The sequence below is a fragment of the Trichosurus vulpecula genome, chromosome 2 (genome assembly GCF_011100635.1).
Source record: "Trichosurus vulpecula isolate mTriVul1 chromosome 2, mTriVul1.pri, whole genome shotgun sequence".
Classification (NCBI taxonomy): Eukaryota; Metazoa; Chordata; class Mammalia; order Diprotodontia; family Phalangeridae; genus Trichosurus; species Trichosurus vulpecula.
This window is the reverse complement of record NC_050574.1, coordinates 436,674,407-436,697,443: the sequence shown is the minus strand read 5'-3', so window position 1 is coordinate 436,697,443 and position 23,037 is coordinate 436,674,407. Positions and strand designations below refer to the sequence as shown.

The 23,037-nt window shown below is 35.7% G+C and overlaps 2 protein-coding genes across 10 annotated transcripts in view; one reads left to right on the top strand and one right to left on the bottom strand.

Annotated features, from left to right (window-relative positions):
* CASK (calcium/calmodulin dependent serine protein kinase) overlaps positions 1 to 23,037 on the top strand; it is a 410,968-nt gene that overhangs the window by 217,914 nt on the left and 170,017 nt on the right. For all 9 annotated transcript variants that reach the window (XM_036744928.1, XM_036744934.1, XM_036744933.1 and 6 more), the window contains one exon: positions 22,851 to 22,953. In XM_036744928.1, coding sequence (XP_036600823.1) covers positions 22,851 to 22,953 — 103 coding nt within the window. The remainder of the gene's footprint in view (positions 1 to 22,850; positions 22,954 to 23,037) is intronic.
* GPR34 (G protein-coupled receptor 34) lies at positions 10,884 to 18,848 on the bottom strand. Its single transcript, XM_036744936.1, has 2 exons — positions 18,776 to 18,848; positions 10,884 to 12,762 (listed from the first exon to the last, which is right to left on the bottom strand). Exon 2 carries the CDS (start codon positions 12,675 to 12,677, stop codon positions 11,550 to 11,552), a length of 1,128 nt encoding a protein of 375 aa, XP_036600831.1. The 5' UTR covers positions 12,678 to 12,762; positions 18,776 to 18,848; the 3' UTR covers positions 10,884 to 11,549.

Below are 23,037 nucleotides of genomic sequence, written 5' to 3'. Positions count from 1 at the left end.
AGAACACCAGTCCTGGAGTCAGGAGGACCTGTGTTTTCAAATCTGGCCTCAGATACTTGACACTTACTAGCTATGTGACCCTAGGCAAGTCACTTAACCCTGATTGCCTCACCAAAAAAAAATGTTTTAATATACTGAGGTTATCTTAAGGTTATCTTCTTATAAGACCTTCCAATATGCATAGTTATCAGTATTAACCTCCCCCTAATTTCAGAAATAGTTACCTAGTGATATGGGAAACTATCATAAGATTAGATTTCAATATGTGATATATCTTAGATCCATCACATACTTTGTTTTATCTGTCTTCAGCCACTTATATGTGAGTATACATAATACATATGAAATATAATATTTATATCATTACTATCATAGGATAGCCTTGGTCTATTAGCAAGTTTTTGATGGAAATGATAGTCACAAGGAAAGTGAATTGCAAATGGAAAAGCATTTACTGTGTACCAGGCATTATATAAGCACTGGGGACATAGAAAAGACAGCCCATGCTCTCAAGGCCATCCCATTTAATTAGGGGAGACAGTGCATATGGGGAGGGAGGTTCAGTTGTAGGGCAGATAAATCATGTAGAATTTACTTGTCCAGTTACCTTTCTCTCTTCTCTTTTCCTGACCCCCCCTTTCCAAGCCTTCAGGCAATGTAAAAATTAACTTTGGCCCATCTTATCAATTCATCTAAACTCAGTTTGGTTTGGTTTTGTGGGGGATTTATGGGTCTAAATTCAGGGCTAATTCAGCAGGACCGTCAGTTCTTCTAAAGCAAAAATACTCATTTCATTCCTGTGTTCATTGTAAAAACTCCTATCACTTAGCATGTGTCATCTCTCACCTAGAGTATGTTTGGGAATATGTTTAACCATTGTTGTTGTTTTCTTTCTGAAGTTTTCCTTAAGGGTATTGCATTTTTGTCAGGTCTTTGCAAATACTTTAATCAAAGTCTTTTAAAAGGGAACAAACAATTCCTAGATTGCAGAATAGAATGATATCTATAAATTTGTCTAAGAGCTATTATTTTTTTAAAATCATAACTTTAAAAATCTAAGAAATTCCTAAAGTGCCTACTTTACCCCTATTTCCACTATACTACTTCCTCTTTCCCTAATTTAAATTCTGTTTAAGCATACCAGAAGTAATCATTTTAAAGAACATCTTGCCAAAATCACATAGCTTCAATTTTTGGTCCAATGACAATATTTAAGCTTTTTCCTTTATCCTAATCAAATAAAAAACCAACCTAAAAAGTTTTCTTAATCCTTTGAGGATATAATTAAAGCTAGTAACCACAAATTATTTCTTATCCCTCCAAAATAACAACTAAATAAAAAGGCAAAACAATTAAATTTCCTAGGGATATTCAAAGGATGCTTTTGTACCACGGTCTTAACACTGGAGGTCCATGAATTGAATGGTGAGAAAGGAAGGTAGAAATCACATTTAATTTTCACTAACGTCTTTATTCAAATGTAGAATTTCCCTCAGTTATTTTAAAACATTATACAAATGAAGGAGTCCATACTGTCAAAATCTGTGCCACAAAGGTTAACGTGTTTAGTTGTCGTTTATGCTGTTGGCCAGCAGAGGGCAGTATATTACCAAATCTTGTTAAAACTTCTGTAACTAGACACTAGACTAGAAAAACCTCATTTAATTCTAAGCCTTATAACAATGGAAAGAAAAGTCCTATGGGAATTTATCTCATTTTCATAGAAGCAAATAATGACAAATGACTGAAAAGAAAAATACATATTGTTTTTCCCAGCTCAAGAAATAGAAAATTTTGAAAGAGAAACTATTTTAAACCAAATAGGAAAAAAATCAACTAAGAAAAATAACTATGACTAATATAGTGCTATCTTAACATCAGTCCAGTCTTTTGAATTGTTTTGTTCAGTAGGGGTTGTGGATTGTAGTAAACATTCACGTTCCTTCTGACAATATTCGTATCTCAAGCCCTCAAAGCTTCAAAATGATAGTGGAGTGGCTGAGCTACCTGATTATTTTAATTATGTCATAATTATGATTATATCTCCTTCCACATATTTATTTCTGACTTTCTAAATTTGTTATTTACTTCCATTGATATACACCAGATCTTTTACAATAGAATTATTATAGTATCACTCATTTTTAACATATAAAGTTTGATTAAATTCATATTCCCTGTGAATACATATGAATATTCAGTTTCATTTTATACGAGTTATTTCTCCAGTTTATTTTTTTTAAGTAATCATGGTCACTTTTATATAGAATTTTCATTTCTCTAGTCCTAGACTGTTACCCTCACCCACCTAATGTAAGTCATTTAAAAGTTTTCTTTTCTTCCTTCTTATTCATCCATTATTGTTCATTTAGATCACCTATATTGGAAGTGAACACTGAGGTATTTTGGAAAAGGGAAGAGGCACTTAAAGATTTGGATGGGCCTCTTGTAAGACCTTGGTCCAGATCCCCAGGAACATAAGAGTTTTGTGACCCTGGGCAAGTCACTTAACCTCCCTTGAGTTCTTAATCTGTTTTCCTATGAACCTGTGAAATCATTACATTCAGATAAGATAAAATATGTGTTTTTGATTTTTTTTTAATGTGAGTAGCTATAGATTTCCCAATTCTTTCCCTCTAATTTTTTTTCTGTAGAGTTATTTGGGGATAATATGAGTTATGTGGGATGTGTATATATAACTCTCTTATTCATTTGTTTTGGTTTGGTTTTTTCATTTGTGTCAAACTCTTCATGACCCCTTTGGGTTTTCTTGGCAAAGATATTGGAGTGGTTTGCCATATCCTTTTCAAGCTCATTTTACAGATGAGGAAACTGAGGCAAATAGGGTTAAATGACTTGCCCAGGATCACACAGCTAGTGTCTGAGGCCAGATTTGAACTCAGGAAGATGAGTGTTCCTGACTCCAGACCCAGCACTCTATCCACTGAGCCACCTAGGCCTTAGATAACTCTCTACTCACCAGTTTAGAGGCCAAATGACCAATAGTTCCCATTTTCTTCCCTAGACCTACAGCTGTTCTCCTCTTATCTTTTTTTGGTAATTCCAAAATTCTTTTGCCTTGGCAATCCTGGTGAATTTCCTCTTTGTTCATCCTTCCCACCCCCTGTTCTTGTTACCTTCTGTGAGCTATGAATGGGTTATACAAATGACTAATAGTTCCCATTTTCTTCCCTAGACTTATGGGTGTTCTCCTCTTATCTTTTTTTAGTAATTCCAGAATTCTTTTGTCTTGGCAATCCTGGTGAATCCTTTGTTCATCCTTCCCATCCCCTCTTCTTGTCACCTTCTATGAGCTATGAATGGGTTTTATAAAACTTTTAACCAAAGGTATCCAATGTGAGCCAAACTATTGAACAAGAGAAGGGAGAGAGAAGGAAATAAAGGAATCATGAACACTTAATAGATTTTTCAGTTCATAGAATAACTTTACCCTCATGTGTACCTAAGAGGGTTAATATTATATTGTGAAATTTTCCATCATTAATCTTACTTATTCTTTACTTCTAACTGGTTCAGAAAAATATGTGATGATATTATTAATCAATATTTTTTTCAGTTTTCTCCATACAGCTTAACTAGGATGTGTGTATGTGATTTGTAATAATTGCTCAGCTAGGATATTAACCTCTATCTACAGCAGGGCTGTCCAAAATGCGGCTGCATGCAGCCCCCAGTGAGATTTATGTGGCCCACCTTACAAGCATAGAAATTTACATAAATGCTTTAGTAAAGGAAGCCGAACTACTGCAGAGCTCTCACTAAAATGGCAAATCAAAATATATTGTCTGTTGTTTCAATAAAAACCTGAGGTTGGACAGCCCTGATCTAAAGTATAAATAAAATTCATGCTTCTTACACCCATTATTTATGGTTTGTGTAAGAAAAAAAGGAATTGCCTTTCATTTCCATCTTATAGTTCAAAGAGGCATTTAAGTAGTCAAGTTGGAAAATACTATATTGATAGGAATATGTCTTAAAGGCATGTTTATATAATTCCATTGTGGGAGCTATCATTATGTTTTAATATACTTTCTGTAACAAAAGTACCTCGTGCCTAGCAATATTTAATAAAGGCTTTTTTAACTGAAAAAGCAAAGTTTATATTACCAGTTCTTTGTAAAAGTAGTCCCCTGTTGTGTATCTGCTCCACCACCTCTAGTACATAGATGCACACACATACACGCACACACACGCGCACACACACACACACACACCACTTCCTTCTTAATTCACCTTCAGGCAGAGCTTGCAGTAGCAAAACTGGAAGCATTAAAGGAAAAAGGAAGCTTCACCTTGTGGTTACTGCTGTCTCACAATAAGCTCACTAACCCCAACTCTCCTCTTGGTTCCCTGACACAATCCCTGTGATATACCAGCAGAACCTGAGCCTAATCTTCTCAGAGGTAGCTAAATCTTACCTACTTTAGTATACATCTGCCATTAATACTTTCTATGTATGTGGCTTTCTCTAAGGGAGAAAAAACAGACATAGGAAGGAGATTTTTTTTACTCCCTTTGTTATCTCCTGTTGTTGTTGGTAGTATAACAACTTAACTTTTTTTTCCCCAAAGGACCGTATACCTTGTGCAGGTTTTCTCTTCTGCCGTTGGCCAAGAAAGGATCAAAGTCCTAGTCAGAAGTGACAGACGTTCTAGTGGGAAAAGAAAATAAACTATCCATTTCTGGGGCTCAAAGAAGAAAATAAGAGGGGTGATCAGAGCGTACTCAGACTGTGAGAATGTCTCTAAGCATTTATTAGATGCAATAGGTCCCGGTTTTCATGTAATTCCTATCTTAACCCTTAAATTATTACTATATTCTCTTCCTTCATCCATTTGCATTCCTTTTAACTTTCTATAAGAAAAGAGGCAATGAAGTACAGTAGAAGAGGGGTGCTAAACTTGTTAAGTAAGACCTGTATTCATATCTGCCTTCTGATATTCACCAGCTATGTGAACATGGAGAAGTCTCTGTTCTGTAAGTTCATTATAAAGACCCAGAGTAATTTACTTTACAGAGTTGTTTTGAGTACTGAGATAGTAAAGTGTTTTACAAAAGCGCATTAAAACAACCATGTGAATCAACTAGTATTATTAAGAAAATATGACTTTGTTCTTTTCTTTCATATTGATCTAATTTTTCAAGATGACTGAATGAATTTCTAGTTTCTGCACCCTCTGAAATTCATTGACATAAAGGATTCAAAAACGAGTGGTTTTTATTCTGTCTTTCAATTCTGTCATTTTAGTAATAAAAAAAGCTTAAAAGTCTCTGTCATAACAGGCTATATAGTTAATTTGCTCGTGACTCGTTTTCTTTATTTTCAAAATCACAGATATCAAGCTATCAGACCATGTAGCTCTATATAATAGGTTCAGCTTATTATGTAACTTGGAACTCACTAACTCTGCCTTAGTCAAAGATGACCCTATGTTCTAGTATTTTTCAAATCCAGCTGGCCACAAAGGGGAACTGAATATGAGCCTGCAAGCAAACCCATTCAGTTCCCTTTGTAAACCTGCTGAAAGATTTTTTTTTTCCATGTAGCAGTGTTTTCCTCCTGAGTACAGAATACATTTATACATGGATCTAAAGCTTTTCCTTATTTAGAGGGGAGAGAAAAAAAGATAAATTGTAAGATACTATAACACTGAAATGAAGATAAACAAAACTAATTGAAAAGAAGCAAAGTTATTGAGTACCAAAAAAAGGGAAAGATTAAAAAACAAAGAAGACTGTTGCTGCAAATAGAAGGAAAAAAGACACAAGAATAACACAGTAGTTCTGTGTGCGGGGTGTGTGTGTGTGACAGAGACAGAAAATGTCTATATAGAGGACTAGAATAGCCACACTAAAGGCTGTTCCCCAGGATCTGAAAGTTCTCAGACTGCTGAGTATGTGGTTTTTTTTTAAGTTAAAACTATAACCTATTCAACATATTTATTATACCCATTATATCTAGAGAGTGTGTTGTACTGAGTGAGATATAAAAACCAGATAAGACATAGAGCTGGGCGGCACGCTGGATAAAGCGCTGGACCTGCAGTCAGAAAGACCAGAATTCCCGTCTAGCCTCATACACTTAGCAGCTGCGTGATCTTGGCAAGTTATTTAACCTCTGTGTGACTCAGTTTCTCCATCTATAAAATAGAGATAATAATAGCCATGGTTCTTATGAGGATAAAATGAGATGCATATAAAGTACTTTGCAAACCTTAGAGTGCTGTGTATATCATCATCATTATTGTTGTCATGATATGACACTCATAACTACATAATGTATGAGAAAATTAGAAAGGTGTGTAGCAAAATGATATGTAGGGTCTGGTAGGGGATCGAGGGGGGAGAAGTCCTGGAGGACTTCCTGCAGAAGTTGGCACTGGAGTTGATCCTTAAAGGGTGAATAGAAATTCAACAAATGAAGAAAAGTAAAAAGGACATTCCATGCAAAGGGAATATGAACAAAGAAATGGAGTTGGGAAAACACAGGGCACAGTCGAAGAAACAAAGAATGTTCAGTTTGGCCACAGCATAGATTACTTAGAAGGCTACATTTGATAAAACTGAAAAAGTAGGACAAGATTGTAGAGGGTCTTGAATGTCAAACTAAAAAGTTTAAAGATTTTTGAGATGAGTGGTAAGACCAGAATACTAACTTTGTATGTAGTATTGCTGATGTGTCATATCTGTACGTATTTAGGGGACGCAGAATACCCAAGTTGGGTACAGGAGTAGAGCAGAGGGGGAAGAATATTTGTGTGAAAGGCGGGGAGGAGGACTGCTGTGGGACCTAGACTAAGATATGGCAGGCTGTAGGCCTGTCCAGAAAAATGTTGGTGACAAAAGCTTCTAGAAAATGATATTTCAGTTTATTGTCCTATTTTTGCATCTTCATCATCTCAGGTGACTTCTCAGACCACCTCCTTTAGAAGCATTGCCTTCCCCATTAGAATATAAGCTCTTTGAGAGCAGAAATTGTCTTGTTTTTGTATTTATATTCCTAGTGTTTAGCATGATGCTTGGCACACAGTAAGCACTTTTTATAAAACTACTTTTTTGTTCACTTATTCTATATGCCTAGTTTTGAATTTCTATTTTTTAAAATGCTTCTGGGACCAAATGGGGAACAGAAAAAGAGGAAACAGTGTATAAACCAGATGGTTGGAAATATTGTACTTCCTTTAGGCTAGTTTTCCAGAGGGCAGCTACTACTCTGACAGCTACAAAGTCAGAGAGGTATCCTGTTAGTTGGCATTCCTAAAACTATAATTCATGAGCCCCTGCTTGTGAGCTTCCCCCTTACGATAAGCCAGTAGTCAGTATCAGCCCACAGCAGAGTGATTTACGAAGATGGCATAGTAGGAACAGAAGCTATAGAACATTCCATTCAGAAACCTGGGACAATACCCTTCCATAACTACACACAGTATCTCTGGGAACAATGGTCATAAACTTGGGAGTACAGTGAGAGTAAAGCACACACGTACAGAATACATATGACCAGGGCACCTAACTCCTCCAGTAGTACCACAGGACTTTGATGTCCTTCCTTTTCTCTTGGCTCTCATCATGCAGCTTCCTTCTGGGCACAGCGTCTCTGCTAGGTGGGTCACTGAACTGGGCTCTTAGGCGCTAATCCTTTCTGCAGATGGATTCCCAGTTTTTAGGTCTGATTTTCTCTTGAACCCACAGCTCTCTTCTCTGCTGCCAGGGGTCACAGGCCTAAAGTTGCTTCTGAAGTCGAGTGACTGCCTTTCTGTGCCCACATCTATCTGGAGAGGCAAACTGGCCACAGTACTCTCCACCTCCTGTCTGTGCTTTTGCATCTCCGCATCTTGGAATGAACTTCCTTCTCAACACTGCCTCAGAGTCCCTCTTTTCAGCTCAAGCATCATCTTTTGCATGAAGCCTTTTGTGATTTCCCCCTAGCCATTAGTGCTCTTTCCTACAAACTACTTTGTATTTAGCTGCTTTGCATTTATATACTTCGTATTTATTCTCTACAGACTTATGTACTTGTCTTTCCCACTAGAATATAAGCTCCTTTGAATAAGGATTGTATTCTTTGTGTCTCCCAAAGGCTTGGCACAGTGTCTAGAACTTAGTAGATGCTTAGTAATTGATGACTGATCATTTGAGAGTATGTGTCTTTTCTTCCTCAACTGTGACTCAGATTCCCTCAAGCCAACTTCCCATTTCTGTGACTACATGGAGTTGAAGTCTTCTCCTATCCTAACCCCGTCCCCCACCCCAGAAGTAATATGGCTGTGACAGTACCTGAAATACATACCCTTAAAATTGGGCTTTAATTTCAAAAAATTGTAAGTATTGTAGCCTTGCTTTTAAAAAAAAGAGTTCTCTAGCCTTAGCAGTTCATTATAAGTTGAACTGCCGTATAGCATAATTTTTAATAACTTAGTAAGCAAGATCCTTCAACAAGATGCAAAATATATTTGTCTTTTATTGCCTTTTGTTTATATCTGTTCTCTATAAGGATTCCAACAAACATTCTTTGACCCACTCATTCTTTAAGATTTGATTTTTTAGTTTCCAATTGATTTTTAGTCAATCTTTCCATGGCCCTTTATTACATATAATTTTTATTGCATCATGATCTGAAAGGGGTGCATTTAATATTTCTGCCTTTCTGCATTGGATTGTGAGGTTTTTATGCCCTAGTACATGGTCAGTTTTGTGTAGGTGCCATATACCACCAAGAAAAAGATATATTCCTTTCTATCCCCATTCAGTTTTCTCCAGAGATCTATCATATCTAACTTTTCTAAAATTCTATTCACCTCCTTAACTTCTTTCTTGTTTATTTTGTGGTTAGATTTATCTAGTTCAGAGAGAGGGAGGTTGAGGTCCCCCACTAGTATAGTTTTGCTGTCAATTTCTTCCTGTAACTCCCTTAACTTCTGCTCTAAGAATTTGGATGCTACACCACTTGGTGCATCTGTGTTTAGTAATGATATTGCTTCATTGTCTATTGTGCCTTTTAGCAGGATATAGTTTCTTTCCTTATCTCTTTTAATTAGATCTATTTTTGCTTTTGCTTTGTCTGAGATCAGGATTGCTACCCCTGTTTTTTTTTTTTACTTCAGCTGAAGCATAATATATTCTCTTCCAATCTATTACCTTTACCCTGTGTGTATCCCTCTGTTTCAAATGTGTTTCTTGTAAACAACATTGTAGGATTACAATTTTTAATCCGTTCTGCTATCTGCTTCCTAACAAACATTCTTAATGCTAGCTGATTAGCTGATTTTTATAAGTATTTTATAATTTAAGTATATTATTTTAAATATGCAGCATATCATTTCCAAGGCTGAGTATGTTTATTTTTTTTAAAGATTAATTCCTTAAACCCATAAAATGACTCATGCAAAAGAACTTGTAGGTTATATACTTAAACTCAGCTAGAATTTTTTATAGTCTTATGAAGTGTCTATAACATTCTGTCTCTTCCAAACAGATAAATTTCTAAAAACTAGACAAATTAGCTGCCTTGGGAATCTATCCCATTTGATCACATAATCAATATTTAACTGAAAGAGCCCAAGTGACTGATAGAATCATGGCATTTCAGACCGATAAATGTCATTGGAAATCTTATATCACTGTTCCATTGTTTTACATGTGAAGAAACTAAGTCCTGGTATGGTTAATTTTCCCAGTGTTTGTTAGTAACAGGGGCAAGACTAGATAGAACTCAGCTCTAGTGACAGTCGCTTTTAAAGGTAGGCCTTCTACCTAGTACAAGGGAAGCATCATCTTCAACAATATTTATTAAGGAATTACTGTGTTAGACTCTGATGGATGTAAAGGTGTGTGAGAAATGATTCCTGCTCCCTAGCGGCCCAATGGCATTAGTTCTGGATGGGAAAGGGACAATTCTTTCATTTTCAGTGGAAGTCAGTGGAAACTGAGTAAGAAGTTTAAAAAAAGCCAGCACCAGGATTTTACTGTTCTCAGGCTTTTTTCTGGAAAAGGTGTGAAGTAGCCATCCCCCCAGAAGGAAAAAAAACAAAGGAAGAGCAATATGAGGCTAATATTAATAATACCCGTTTTTCTTTCAAATGTGACTTCTGAGGTGCCTTACGATTTTTAAATTCTGTGATTTTTGATTAATTTTTAAAACTTCTTTTGAAAAAAAAATCCTCAGCTTAATAATCATCAGTAAAACCTTCAGATAAACAAAATAAAATATACCTAAAATCATGAGCTCCAAGTTATTTACAGTTTATTTTTAAATATATGTTAACTTTAACAGAATGATAATAGAAACATCCTGTTTCCTCCCATATCCTCTCTGATATCCCTTTTCTTCTTTGTATCTTTTTGAACTCTGTCTCAGTTCTTATTATTTAGTCATAGTCAGTATGTTTGAGGTTTTGGATTTTTTTGCATTGAGGTTTTGCGATTCATTCAACACTTCGTATAAATTTTACATTTTGTTTTCTTCATGTTTGTTGCATCTTATGACACAGCAGTAGTCCATTATATTTATGTAATATAGTTTATTCAGCTGTTCCTTAATCCTTGAGCATATTGAGTTCCTTTTCTTTCCTTATAATTAAGGTGTAGTTGTAGTATGATATAATTAGTTCCTATAATCTCTCTCCCAGAGACTCTTGAACAAGTTCATTTGATTTAGAAACCAGATTATTTTGTGTCCAGATTCATTTGCTTTTTAAATGTAGTCTCAGTTTTTACTACTTTCAGTTGTATCACAGGAGTTGCTTTTGTGAAGTTGTTTGCATATTGTTAGATAACATGGACAAAGAGCTTTAGAATTTATTCCTTACATAGTTTTATGTCACCATGTAGTTGAGGAATAAATGGTATCATTGAGGGGGGTATATTTTTTTAAAAAATATTTATTTTGCGAAGTACCAAGTCATCCACCACAGCCATATACATTATGTTTATAGAAACTAGAAAATCTCACATTTTACTTTTTTTTAGAAAGGGCATGAATGTATGAATTTGACAAATACATGACAGATTTTTGAATAGTGGCACATTTCCGTCAACCTGAAGTGTAATCTAAGACATTTATCCCTTCTATTCATTGAACACTATTTAAATAGTGTGCAACATATACCAACACTAGTTTACTAGTTTTGGGAACTACGATTTTCTTCGATTTGTTATTAAGGTCATAAATTCCAGTAAATACTTTTGCAGTCTATTTTTACAAATGTAAATACTTTTACTTTTTAAAAGATCATAGCCTAGAATATCATAGATTTAAAATCACATAGCAATAACTATGACCTTTTCTGCTTCTTCAGCATATTATTTGACAAGTCAAGTAAATGAAACACAGCATGCTATATTTACAAAAAAAAAAATCAGTGAATACTGCTTTGGATTTTGGGTTTTGTCTTTTTTTTTTTTTTTTGGTAATGCTAGAAACATCAGTACTGAATTTGATAGTTCTCTAACACTTGTAGGACTCATCATTGTTAGTAAATGGTTTTGGTAAAAGGCAATGATCCATAATTCTTTGTAATACATTCATCTCAGAGTACTCTTAAATGTTGATTGAACTTCACACTAATAGAAGTATCATGTGGAGAATGGCTTGCATTTCTAAATTCTGAAGTACTTTCACTTCTGCTTGATTCACCTTGAAATCTTCTTGAGAGAAGTTGGTATATAATTTTGCGGATGTTGCTAGACATCAAAAAATACATAACTGGATCTAAGCAGCTGTTAAAAGATGAGAGTACAAGCATAATCTCATTGATTTTGTGGAAAATCTCCTTCCAGTAACAAGGTGTTGTCTTCAGCTGTGATGTGATATAAATGAATCTAAAAGCGTGATAAGGAACAAAACATATAGTGAAAATAATTAGCACAATAAAGGAATTACGTGCTGTGGTATGGTATTTTCCAGAATTAGGGAAATTAACTCTCCTTTTGGAAATCCTCAAAAGATAACTGGCAATCTTAACATAGGAAAGGATTAGTAGAAGAAAAATTAACCAAAACACAATCACTATGATATAGTTAAAAATTGCTTCCCCTTTTTCATTATGCTTATCTCTGTAATGGAAGCACATTGTAGAATTATGTCCTCCTTTCCTAAGTGTTGAAATGATCATAGTTAAAAATCCAGTTATAGCTACTGCCCATACTGTACAACAAATGTAAATGCTTTGCTTAGTTGTTAATGCTTTATGCTGGTGGTTAGACCGATTAATTTTTATATAACGATCCAAACTGATCAAACCCAAAAGAATAATGCTGATATACATATTCATGTAGAATAGTGTTCCCACTGTCTTGCAGAGAATTACACCCAGTGTCCAGATGTTTTTGTTAAGGTGATAAAATATTCGGAAGGGGAGGCAAAAGATGAGTAGGAGATCCGCAATGGCTACATTAAGCAGGTAAATCTGAATAGAATTCCTTTTTCGGTGGATTCCCAAAAATACATAAAGAGCTATAATGTTTCCAACCAATCCCACAATAAAAATAACGGAGTAGAAAATTGTTAAAACAGCAGACAATAATTGTTCATTCATAGGGCAGGTGGTAGCATTTGGTGTCTCTGATGAGTCATTTTGGCATTGGCTACTTTGGTTATTCATGAAGATGTTTCCAAAGGAAGAGCAAGGAAGGGAATGAGTGGAAGTTGAAGTCATTGAAACTTCTCTTCTATATGGATATGGAAAGCAAAAGTGATCCAGTGTTTTTCTTGAGTGAAGTTTTCATGCTTTCAGATTATACCTACGACGAAATGCAAGCAATAAAATCATTTGGTAATTTAAAGTCATACCTGCTATAGGCCAAAGTACATTTTTTGAAAAAGTTTCATTTTCAGACCTTATCATAAAGCTTACCTTTGATACTTCTTTACTCATTAGGACCACTTGTCTGTTTAAGTAACATTTGTTCCATCAGCAATACAACCAGATAAATACATTCAACACTTCCCATTATAACTTTTCTTCTGATGGTAGTGTATGTTTGGCATTTTGTCTTAGTTGTTACTTTAAAGTGTTTAATTGAGGAAAAAGGTGGAGGTAGAACCACGAAGGGCAACAGAATTGCCAGGTCTCAGTTATTAGGTTCTAATTATTCCATTAGCAAAAAATTAGATAGTGTAATCAAAATGTTGATTTAACCCTAAGGTACAGTATGTTACCTGGACTTAGCTTTTTCCATTCTTATTAGCACCATGATTTGATTTTGCTCAGTGGTGAAGTCCATGAGTTCAGGGCCATGTCTTAAGTATGTTTGTATCTCCTTCCATCACTAGCAAAGTATTGTAGTAAGTGTTAAAAGCATTTAATAAGTGATAAATAATTGATAATTGAATGAAATACTTGTTGAGCACCTGAAGTGTGCTTCACAAATTACGAAAAGCTTACCATCCCCAATTATAGTGCCTATAATCCAAGCCTTGCGTCATAGTGTACATGGGAGAGTATCCATGTAATCCAATAATTTTGAATACCTCCAGGTGGCGCCATAGTCTACAGACTGCTGGGCCTGGAGTCAGGAAGACTTGTCTTCCTGAGTTTAAATCTGGCCTCAAACACTCTAGCTGTATGTCCCCAGGCAAGTCACTTTACTCTTTGCCTCAGTTTCCTCATCTATAAAATGCATTAAAAGAAGGAAATGGCAAACCACTCCAGGAGTACCTTTGCCAAGAAAACCCCAGATCGGGTCATGAAGAATCAAACATGACTGAAAAACAGCTGAATGACAGTAACAGCTGAGCTACATCTCGGCTAGTGAATAAAATCTTATTACTAGGTCAATCAACAAACACTTATTAAGCACTTATAATGTGTCAGGCATCGTGCCAACCTCTGTCCTCGTGGAGCTCCCATTCTAATGGAGGAGACACTAGTACCATAAACAGGTAGAAGGTACATGCAAAATACATACAAGGTGACCTTAGCTTGGGAAGGCACTAATAACTGGTGGAGAGTAAGGAAAGGATGGGGAAAGAGCTAGTGGGAAGAGGGAAGATGGAGCAATGTGTATGAGGAAGTAGGACAATGTAGTTGGTGTGGGTAGGGGAGGAATGAATAGAAGGACTACTGTGAGTAACAGAGGAGTTTATATGTGCTTTTAGATAAGAAGCAATTCAAGTTTGTTGAGTAGGAGAAGTGCCACAGTCGGCTCTACACTTTAGGACATTCAGTTTGGTGGCTAGGTGGAAGGTGAATTAGAGAAAGGCAAGACCTGAGGCAGGGAGACTATTGGAAGTCTATGGAGGCAGCCCAGGCAAGAGCGGGCATGCTGAGCTGGGATGGTGACTGTGCAAGGGAAGGCAGGAGTTACATGATGGAGAGAGAAACAGTATCTGGCAGCTAGTAGAGTAACTGGGGTAAGTGAAGGTGAAGATGCAGCTGAGATTGTGAGCCTGGAGTGACTGAAAGAATGGATGTGGCCTTGACCATGGTAGAGAAGGTCAGAAGAAGGCAAAAAGGTAGTGAGATTTGTTCTGGGCAGGTTTAGTGTGAGATGGAACATGCAGTTTGAAATGTCTAATGGACAGACTGTAATGTGGGACTAGATCACAGAAGAAAGGATTTATAGATCTGGAAATGATCTGCAAAGAGATGATAATTAAACACTTGGCAGTTGATAAGATCACCAACTGAGAGAGTACACAGAGAAAAGAGAAAAAAGTCCTAAGAAAGAGCCCTCAGAGTACACCCATAGGTGTGACATGGGTCAAGGTGCAGCAAATTAGACTAAGAAAGGAGATGCATTCACCTAAAAGATTATATGGAGACTAAATTTCTTGTTTTAGTGGTAACAGAGTTTGTCACTAAGGACTATTCCCTAAGTGTCCTGTATGCACTGAGCATCCTACTATAATACTATTGTATCCTAGCAAACGAATTCAGGCCAAAAGTAAAGAATCCAAAAATATGGAGGAGAAACTAATTTACATATGGGATAGAAACTACATTTTACATAGATTTACAACCACAAAATTTGCATCAAGCCAAGCTAAATTTATAAGACCAAAAAAAAAAGAGAAATTTAGGAAAGTAAAAAATAAAAATCAACATGGGCCAGAGTGATTGGTTAGATAAAAAAAGGACATAAATTGGTTACTAAAAAATCAGGGAGAAGGAGGGGGACAATCTGCCCAGATGACAGTACTTCTACCATTTAGTCATTTAAAAGATTAGTATGTAATTGAAAAGTATACAGTTTCATTTCATCTGATTAATAAATTTAATTTAATTAATGAAAATTAATTTTTACACACAAGTCTGAGGCTGACTATGTAGTTTACAAAAACATTGAACATAAAATACCTTTAAATAGCCAGGCTCCCCAGTGCATTTAAAATATTTTCTTATTTACATGAAACTTTTCAGTATGTCTTTTGCATAAGGTGAGGTGTAATTGATTTTTATGAGATCATGTTTTCTCTAGAAATGTTAACTTTTGTGTCATTCAAATATTTCGACTTAGCTAGAAGACATTTCATCAGTTTCATCTAAGCTATCATGTTTCCAAGAATAGACTATGGCAGAATTCTTTTTTCTGAAAGGAGATTAATCTCATTGCTATAGCAATTTCCCTGTGATAGGCTTCTTGCCCACTATACTAGATAAGTAAAATACAATAACATTTTTGTGTGTTCTCAGAAATAAATAAATATCAGAGTAAAAATTCTATTTACCAAGCCCTTTTGTGCCTACTATGGACAATGCATTTTGTTGGTCATTAGGGCTGTAAGACAGTGAAAACTAGTCCTTCCTTAAGGGGTTTCCATTCTAAGAGGAAGTGGGAGCAGGAATACAACATATAAAAAAGAAGCAGTTCATTTGTGTGTGTATACACATGTGTACACATACATATACACACATTTCACGTACACACATAAGTACTTAGGGAGTAAGGAAAGGTTTTTCCCTAGGAAAATGCCTCATCAACATAGCCTTCAAGGAAACTAAGGATTGTAAGAGGCAGAAGTAACAAAGGTTGTTCCAGGCATAGGGATGGGATAGCTTGTGAAAAGGAATGATTCAGGAGATGATGTGCCTAGTTCAGAAAACAGTAAGCAGGCTGTTTTGTCAGGAATGAAGAGCGTGTGAATGCAGAATGATAAACAATCAGACCACAGAGGTAGCTGAAACCAGACTCTGAAAAGGTTTAAATTCCAAAGAGAAAGGTTCGTATTTTATTCTAGAGATATTAGGAAGTCATGGAAGTTTCTTGATCCAGGGGATGGACATGTGAAGATTTAAGGAAGATTATTTTGGCGTGGATTGTAGAGGAAGGAGACTAAGGGCTAGAAGTCCAATTTAGAAGATGTTGTAAAAGTCTAGGTTAGAGATAATTGAGAGTCTGAAGAAGCAATGAGATTTAGCAGTGGGAGAAAGAGAGAGAGAAGAGTCAAGAATGACTCCAGGATTATATACTAATTTTTAGTTCAATTCAATAAGCACCAAATGCTTCACTGTGCCAGACACTATACATAGCACTGGTAATGTCATGACAAGAACAGAACAGAACTTACGTTGAAGGAGTTTATGTTGTATACTAGAGGAAGGGGGATAACATACACAGATAAGAAAATACAAAATATAGGGATGTGGACTGGATCTGTGATTTCATTGATATTAGGAACTTTTGGATGAGAAAATAAATTCCCTCTACCAATGCAGCCCAGCACCTTGTATTCAACTTAGAACCTTAAATAGGAAGTATGTGTCAGAGGGAGGACTTGAACATTGGTCTTGACTCCATACTATGTATTTCCATTATTGTTTACATGTGGTCTGACCCCTTAAAATGTAAGCTCCATCAGACCAGGAACTGTGTATCCCTTTGTGTATGCCCTTTGTATTCCTAGCAAGTACTTGTACTTGTGCCTGCATCATAAGCACTTAATAAGTGCTTGTTTCCTTCTTTCCAATCTCACAAAAACAAAATAAATTAAGGAAGTGAAAATATCTGAGAGATTTAGTAGAAGGGGTTGGTTGACATCATGGTACAGAGAGGTCGAGAATGATTAGGACTGAGACTAGTTACTAGTGCATAACATTCCATAGTTAAGACTTCATTAACTATTTAGAAAACATCAAGTAACTCAACACATCCACTCAAACCCATTTCCAGTGCTTATTTTTGAAGTTAGGAGACTTTTAGTTAATAAACTCTCACATAAACTGTTTAACATGAACCCATCTCCTTGCCTTCCTAACCAGGAGCTAAGGAAAGGCGCATTGGTTTGAAAAGTCTTAACAGCAAATACTTGTTACTGTCATTTATTTCAGTTTTAAAGTTACTACAGTTGATTCTTAAAATAATGAAATTGGTACATAGTTGACTCACAAATAGTCAGAATTGTGACTGCTAGCCATGTATGTGTTATATAGATGAAGTCGATTAATAATCAGCAAATTAGTAGGTTATGTCTGTATTGACACTTTTGTTTTTATAAATTTGGTGAGGTGAGATGTGGAAGAAACTGAACTGTTAGCACTTGGGAGTTTTAGAATGCTTTTTTTGGACTGGTGAGGGGCAGGACAGGTTGAGCTCCTAATAGAGACAATTAAACAATTTGGTTGAGAACAAAAATATCAAAACTATCTGCTAGTTTTATGACTGTTGCTATATAGTAACTGACATGTGCAGCTACTATACTTTAGTATTATTTTGTTGTTTTTCTGTCATGCATTTTATGTATAAGCCCACTAATTTGGTATCAGCAATGAGATAAAGGAAATCGAAGAAAACTTGTTTAATTGTAACTCTATGTCTGTGTGTATGTGTGTGTGTGACAGAGAGAGAATATTTTTTTCACAATATTAGTGAAGAATTGGCATATTTCTGTAGAGGCTCTATTACCCTCCCAAAGGAATAATTAGATTAGGAGACCTCTAAAATTATATAGTATAGTATCCAGGCTTAACTTCTTAAGAAACTGCAGTGTTATATGTTCACATGGTTTTTCCTGAACACAAAGGATTAAAAATAAAAGCAAACATCATACATAGTGCTAATTCTGTTTCAGTTAAAATATGGTGGTCTGGACAGTGTAGATGTGGACACAGCTATAGCTTTAGACCAATGGATATTTACAAAATGCAGTTTCTATAGATTTGTAGAAACACTCCTGTGTACATCCTGATTACAGTTCATAATAATACATGAGAACATATATGCCTTTTGCGGTAATGATAGAAGACATTTCCAAAATAGATTTTAGTTTTAACTTGGGAATCATATGATTTTAGAGATGAAAGCTACTTTTGAGGTTGTCTAGTTCAGTGCTTTCATTTTGCAGATGAGAAAACTAGAGCCCAGAGGCTAGCGTGTAAATTGAAGAGCTAAAGATTTAAACATCCATCTTCATACCATACCTCCTTCAACTATGCCACCCAGAATAACTTGATAATGATTGGTCATTGAAGCTACACTCTCCATAAAAATCCATTGATTTGAACAAAAAAATTATATTTAGTATTTTTTGAACTATACTATATCAACAATGTTACCATTTTTATAATATTAATCTCAAGGTTTTGATGCCTTCATTTTCCTAATATTCTTAACATAACTAAATGAAAATGGGCATAATTTATATTTTTGTATTTTAAAGTAGAGATAAAATTTAACCAAATTAGCATCTTTTATCTAAAACCAAAATATTATTATAGTAAAGTAACATTACCATGAATTAAATGCAGTTTTTATCATTAGTTAAATAAAACTTAGATGAAAATCTTTATTATCTAAAATCAAAGGAAATACTCACAGTTTAGTCATTTCTAGCAATCCTCCAGTACTAACAGGAGTTAAACCAAATGCTTCCTTAGCTAAAGTGGTTTGAACTTCCTTTATAGCTATTTAGCTTTATGTGTTCCTCCTTCCGTTGGTGAAGCAATTGGTCGGGGTTGCATGTGTGAGGATACTTTTTTTTAAGGGTTCTATAATGAACAGACCTGGGACTTCAGAAGTTTGTTTTGCTGGGCCATAAAAGAAAATGTTTTTGTTTTATATATGTGCTCTTAATTTGTATAATTATATACTTATATGCCTGGTCCTTAAACATGTCAGTTTCATCAGACACTGCCCTTTTTGGGGGGTGGGAATTTGATCTTATTCATTAAAAATCTTAGAATCTCGGGGTTGGTAGAGACCTTAATGGGTATTTCTGTCCCCCTTTAAATAGTGTCACACTAAATCTATCCCAGTGTTAGAGGGTATATGCAAAATCTACCTTATTGCAGTAGAAACGTTTCTTCTTTTCTGTCGTCAGTGCAGATGAAGAATAGCTAGCTATTGTTGTTTATATTGGGGTGTTATCACCTTGGAGCCTTGTCTTTTTCAGGTGAAATAATCTTAAACTCATTCTAATTATTTCTGTGGCTTTTATATAGCACTCTTGGTGGTTTCCAGAGTTTCCTAGTTTACATATAAATATAAAAATAATTCTCTTTGTTAACTTCAAAGCTTAACTTGCTAATTTAAAACTCTTAAATTAAAATTTTCCCTAGTCACATAGCCAAATAAAAATTTGTTCTTCGTGGCTATGCTAATCTTACTAGTATATTGTTTACAAAATCACATATAAATAGCTTAACTTTTTGGGTAATAATTACATGCTTTGATAGATCTGTGACCTTATAAATATGAGTATTCCTCTCAGTGATGCAAATTACAAACTATCCATGTCCTCTTAATCCTGTCTGACTTATCCATGTCCTCTCACGCATCTTCCATAGCAGGCCTACCCAGCATGCTGGAAACTTTTCTCTGCCCCCTCCTCCCAGTTCTATAGATAACAGTGGACCGTATGGGTTGTACATCAGATATTTCTTGCTCTCGCAATATCAGTTTTCTTTTCCCATCACGTGAGATCTCTGCACAATTCTAAGATAGCAATTATCATAGCAGGAGTTCAGGAATGCTTACCAGGAGACCCACTATGCAAAGTCATCTTGAAGACTCTTAAGGAAAGAGTACAATAATCAGATTAGAAAGTTAGGTTTTATTTTAAAAAAGGTATCACCAGTTTGCTAGTGTATAAGCTAAATTTCTTATCTAAAATTTTTAGGTCATTGCTTTTTAACATAATATTTCTGTTCTGTTTTGTTATCTTCACTTACCTTCCAAGTTCTCAAAATTCTAACAGTGGTTTTGTAGTAGTAATGCTAGTTTCTGTGTTGCTTTTAGATTGGAGTCACATCAGTCATCAGTCTTTGAGTAAAATTAGTATTAGTCTTTTTCAGGCCTCACACAATTGCTAGCTGTGTCACTCTGGACCAGCCACTGAACCTCTCAGTCAGTAAACACTTATTAAACACCTACTATGTGCTAGGCAATGTGCTAAGGGCTTAACCTCTGCCTCAGTTTCCCCAACTGTAATATGACTGTAAGATTAATACCTACCTCCTAGTGTTGTTGTGAGAATCAAGTGAGATATTTGTAAAGTGCTTCACATAATGCCTAGCACAGAGTAAGCACTTAATAAGTACTTGTTCCTTTTCCTCCAGCATAACTGTTTTTCTAGTCTACCTAAACTCTATGTTGCCTATCCCTGTCTTTTGTTGTCCTCTCGCCGCTTTCTTTTCTTTGCTTTCTGTCAGTCTGTTTTCCTTCCCCTCATATCCTTCATTAGGACTCTGATATGGATAATCAGTAACAATGAATGAATGAATCAGAAAGTGCTGTTATAGACAAAGCACTTGCTGGCCTTCTAACACATAATGTTAATTTACTGATTCTCTAGTTTATTTTATTTATATACTTTAATATGATACCTATAAAGTACTTAGCACAAAACTTGGCCCATAGAAAGCACAGTCATTTATTAAGTGCCTACTATGGCCCAGGTTCTGTGCTAAGCCTTTACAGATATCACATACTTTCTAGAGGAAATGTATCTGGAAGAAAAATATCTCACATAATATCTGACCTTGCCCCTCCCTACTCACATTCTCTTGGCACAACAGCCATCATGACTGTTATTTAGAAGGTTTACATATATTATCTCATTTGATCTTCACAGCAGCCCTGTGAAATTGGAGCTACTATCACCATTTCACAGCTGAGGAATCTGAGGCAGAGAGGTTAAATGGTTTGCCTGGCTCTCTCAGGTCTCTCTGATCAGAAGTCCAGTGCTTTACCCACTACATTGTCCAGCTGCCCCGATGCTACTGGCATGGCTAGTCCCTAAAACACCAGCCAATAAAAAGCCGGCTCTCCCTGCTTTTAGGTGTTGCCAATAGGCTTGGTGAGGGAGAGGAGCTGATGTACTTCTTAAAGTAGCCAATATTTTCCAACCAGGAAAGATAGGAAAACTGCCTTCTGCCTGTACTATCTACTTTATTTTTTTCCCTTCTACCCTTCCCCAGTTTTTAAGGGGTAAAGGAGGAATTAAGAAAGAATTAGAAAATAGGGAATGAACTCATTATCCTATTTGGTTTCATCCATTCCTGGTGTTTATCTTTCCGTTAGTGACAGCAGGGTGGTGCAATTGAAGGAGTCAAGAAAACCTGAGTTCAGACCTGGCCTTAGACTCTTAGTAGCTAAGTGACCTTGAAGAGTCACTTAACCTCTGTGTGCCTCAGTTTCTTCAACAATAAAATGGGGCACTGCCTCCCAGGGTGGTGGTGAGGAACAAATGAGATAAATGAACCCTGAGCATAAGTCCTGGAACACGGATGCCTAATAAATGCTTTTTTTCTTCCTTCCTTCCTATAAGCAGAGAAATAGGTGAGCCAGGCATTTGAGAAAATGGGATATAAATTGAGATGATGCTACCTCTTAAGGGTGTTAAAAGGATAAAATGCAATGATGTTTGTAAAGTGCTGTATACATGTTACCTATTATTATTATTGTGATTATTATATAATAAAAGCTAATGTTTTATTGATCCTTCTCATTATTGAGTCCAAAGAATGTTTCCCTTTTTGCATGTTACCTTTTTTTTTCCTTTTTTGGCTTTTCAGACTTTACCCTTTCTTACATTCTACCTTTTCTTTTGTTTCTCTTCCTTTTTAGCAACGTGTTACAGCTTCCACTTTAGCATTCCTTTTTATGTTTCAGTAACTTGTACAGTTCTCCGTTTTGTCCATAAGACTTCCTTTTGTCTTCGCCGCAAATCTAAGTAGGCGTAAAAGATATTACCTACAAATATGAAGTTAATGCTGCAGTGTAAGGATTAGAGTATACTAGCTACGTATATCACCAGTCAAAGCTAAATTTATTGGCTAGTCTAACTGATTATTTAAAAATCTATGTATTATATTACATTGTGTACATATGTATATATTTGATCATACCTCTGTTCTGTTCTAAAGTTGAATGTTTTATGCTTGAGGTGATAGCAGAGGGAAGAATGAGAAACAACCACTTTGATCTTCCCAAAGTGAAAAGGGACATTTTTATAAAATTAGACCACCAAAAATGACTGTCCTTTAGACCAGCAAATGATGGAATTTCAAGGAATATTTTGACTGGAAAAATGAAGCATATTATTCTTTTAAAATCCTAGAATATCACCCAAGGGAGAGAGTGCTGTGTGGAAAGGGAGAAAAGTTGACTGCCTTTCATGAATGTCTGTGATTTCAAATTAGTTACACAGTGATCCTAATGTTGGGAGCAGAGAATTCCTGAAGAATCTGGGCTATGACAGGCAAGTCTTTGGAAAATACAGCAAGTAATGAAAATCTAAGTATAGAAAGGCCAATGGCCGCCATGAAGGAAAAGATGAAATCTCTTTATGTGAAAATTTGAACCCACTAGCATATTGTTGTTTCACTCAATTCTGTGAGCAGATTGTACTGAAATCTAAAAGATAAGCATTTCTTTCGTTTTCCTTTTAGCCACACTGTGTCCTTCTTGCCTCAAAAGAAAACTCAGCACCGGTTAAACTTGGAGGCTTTGGAGTAGCTATTCAGTTAGGAGAGTCTGGACTTGTTGCTGGAGGTAAGTTTGAGAAAAACCTTCAAAACCATCCCACTTTCAATCAGTTATCAGTTCCTTAAACCAAATGTTGGTCTATTCTCAGGG